At 38.7% G+C, this 2,259-nt stretch overlaps 1 protein-coding gene across 1 annotated transcript in view; it reads right to left on the bottom strand.

The window, feature by feature from the left end:
• Positions 1-874, bottom strand: part of LOC108730263 (uncharacterized) — a 2,831-nt gene extending 1,957 nt beyond the window's left edge. The window contains exon 1 of the mRNA XM_018459843.1: positions 753-874. Within this exon, the coding sequence (XP_018315345.1) occupies positions 753-874 (122 nt within the window). The remainder of the gene's footprint in view (positions 1-752) is intronic.
• Positions 875-2,259: the final 1,385 nt, after the last annotated feature.

The following is a 2,259-nucleotide window of genomic DNA, read 5'->3' as shown; positions in this document are numbered from 1 at the left end:
ATAAACTAGTTAAATTCTCGCATGCTATCGCTAATCCTTCAGATTGCCTTTGTCGACTTATTCTTAACTTCAGTAAAACTTGTAGCAGGCATTTCTGAGTTTGTACTTTGGCGCCCTTCCGCGACCGGCGCAGTGGCTCTGCCCTGCCTCTGCCTCTCCCCTCTCATCCTAGCGAAGCTTCCCACTCCGCTTGACATATGGCACTCGGTCGCGTGTCGACTCGGTTGGAGCACTCTGCTCCCTATGGGTGCCCTAGTTGGCATAGAAAACTTTTACTTTACCCACTATATATCGTTGTCTACTATACAAGGACACTCAGTGACGTGATCTGGCCGTATCGACCTCCTATTGTTATTTGGAGGGGGGAGCCATTAATTAAAAAAGAAGACGACTGAGTCGGCATCCACCGACCAGGATGTAAATTCCTGAGGGGGAAGAGGGGAGGATATCCTGTGCAAAAGAGTCTGCCTGCTCTCAAACTCACTAAAATGCTCAAGCGTTACGTTAACACACGGAGAGAAAGAGCGGCGTGGACGCGGGGAGACAACATGGCGATAGCCATCCCCCCGGGCTGCCGGCCGAGGCCGAAGCCTCGCTCATAAACTCGTGCCGATATTAAAATGCAAGCGAAGGAGTCACGGGCAGCTAAGACGTCCCAGTTAACCTGCTGAGACGCAATAAAATAAGCACTCGAGGCACAAATCCGACTACCATGTTCAAGGAATCCGGAACTCACTCGAACGCGTCCGCACCACACGAACACAGTCCAGTCAGCTGAGAGCTGAGCCCAGCTGAAAATTTGCCCAGGGTTGACGTTGACGGTCTTTAATAGTATCTCGTTGGTGGCAATAGGAACTATGGTGGAACAAGACATGGTGTAAGTTTTTTCCCGAATTTTTATGTATTTATAGAGATCTAGGTCGGTATTCATAGTCGATTCTTATTTCAAGACCGTCTTAAGTAATGTCTTAATACGCTAATGTAGCTCTCTTATTGGTTTGTAACACCTCAAAGCTGAACTTGAGATGATCTTGAATATAAGAACTGACTATGAATATCGGCCCTAGTGTCTTAGTTCAGTGTTGCTAGATGTGTCGCTTTTCTGGCGCATGCACAATGGTAGCAGCAGCTGATGCAGCGGTGTGTGAGTCAGCTATTAGTTGGCGCGAAAGATTTTAGTGTTTTTGGCATGCTCGGGCTAAGATATGTTGTTCGTTGGCGATATTCTTCGATTATCTTGTTTCCAATGGATCGGGGAAGGTAAAATTTAGCAATGTTGGCATAAGATAAGACGTAAGTAGTTAGGTTAAGTAAATTTTTATTAACATTAAAACCGCTGCCGTTTTTTACCTATTCAGTTTTACTTTTCCAATTATTTTTTTTCACGTAGATGATGACAACGTTCCCTCGTAAAAAGTCAGATTTACCTTGAACCACGATTGAATTTATTTCTTTTTTGTAATTAGATCCGCGATTTTAGTGTTAAATTAATTCTATTATAAATTCTAATCAGCAATATATTAATTAAATAACATTTTATTTTGCATGTATACATGTATATATTAGACATTTTTTTAACATGGCTTCAAAAGGAACAATTAAAAAAAGAAAGAAAATTCAAAAATTCATGGTTAGATGAAAATTGTCTTAAAGGATGATTGACTCCTCATCCTAAAATAAGGCATTTTGTCTTTTATGCAAAAAGTCCATCAGATGTACCAAAACGGATCAAATGCACCACTCGCTAAGGGCCAAGCATATAGAGAAAGTAAATTGTCAAAGCCTGGGTAATGATAATAACAATAGTGATAACAATAATAATAATAGTAACAATTTACATGCAGAAAATGTCAAACGTGCAGAAATAAAATTAGCAGGATTTTTTGCTGAGCACAATACTGCATTTTATACTGCGGATCACTTAATACCTTTGTTAAAAGTATTTATATAGATTCGAAAATTGCACAAGATCATTCACTGGCTCAAACTAAATGTACAAAAATAGTTAAAGAAATTATTGCTAAACAGAGAAACTTGTCGATATTTTAAAAAATCATAAATTTTCAATTCTAGTAGATAAAAGTACAGATATTGCAGATACTAAACTTATGTGTGTTCTTGTACGATATGTATAACCGATAGATAAAAAAGTAAAAACCCAGCTATTAAACTTAATATCTTTAGATGCTACAAATTGTTCGGCGAAAAATATTTTTGAAAGTTTTAAAAACCTTTTACAAAACAATAATATTCCTATTA

Source organism: Mycetomoellerius zeteki, unplaced genomic scaffold, assembly GCF_001594055.1.
Source record: "Mycetomoellerius zeteki isolate Tzet28-1 unplaced genomic scaffold, Tzet1.0 scaffold877, whole genome shotgun sequence".
In the NCBI taxonomy this organism is placed as follows: Eukaryota; Metazoa; Arthropoda; class Insecta; order Hymenoptera; family Formicidae; genus Mycetomoellerius; species Mycetomoellerius zeteki.
Note: the sequence above shows the minus strand (reverse complement) of the source record. Positions and strands in the feature narration are given on the sequence as shown.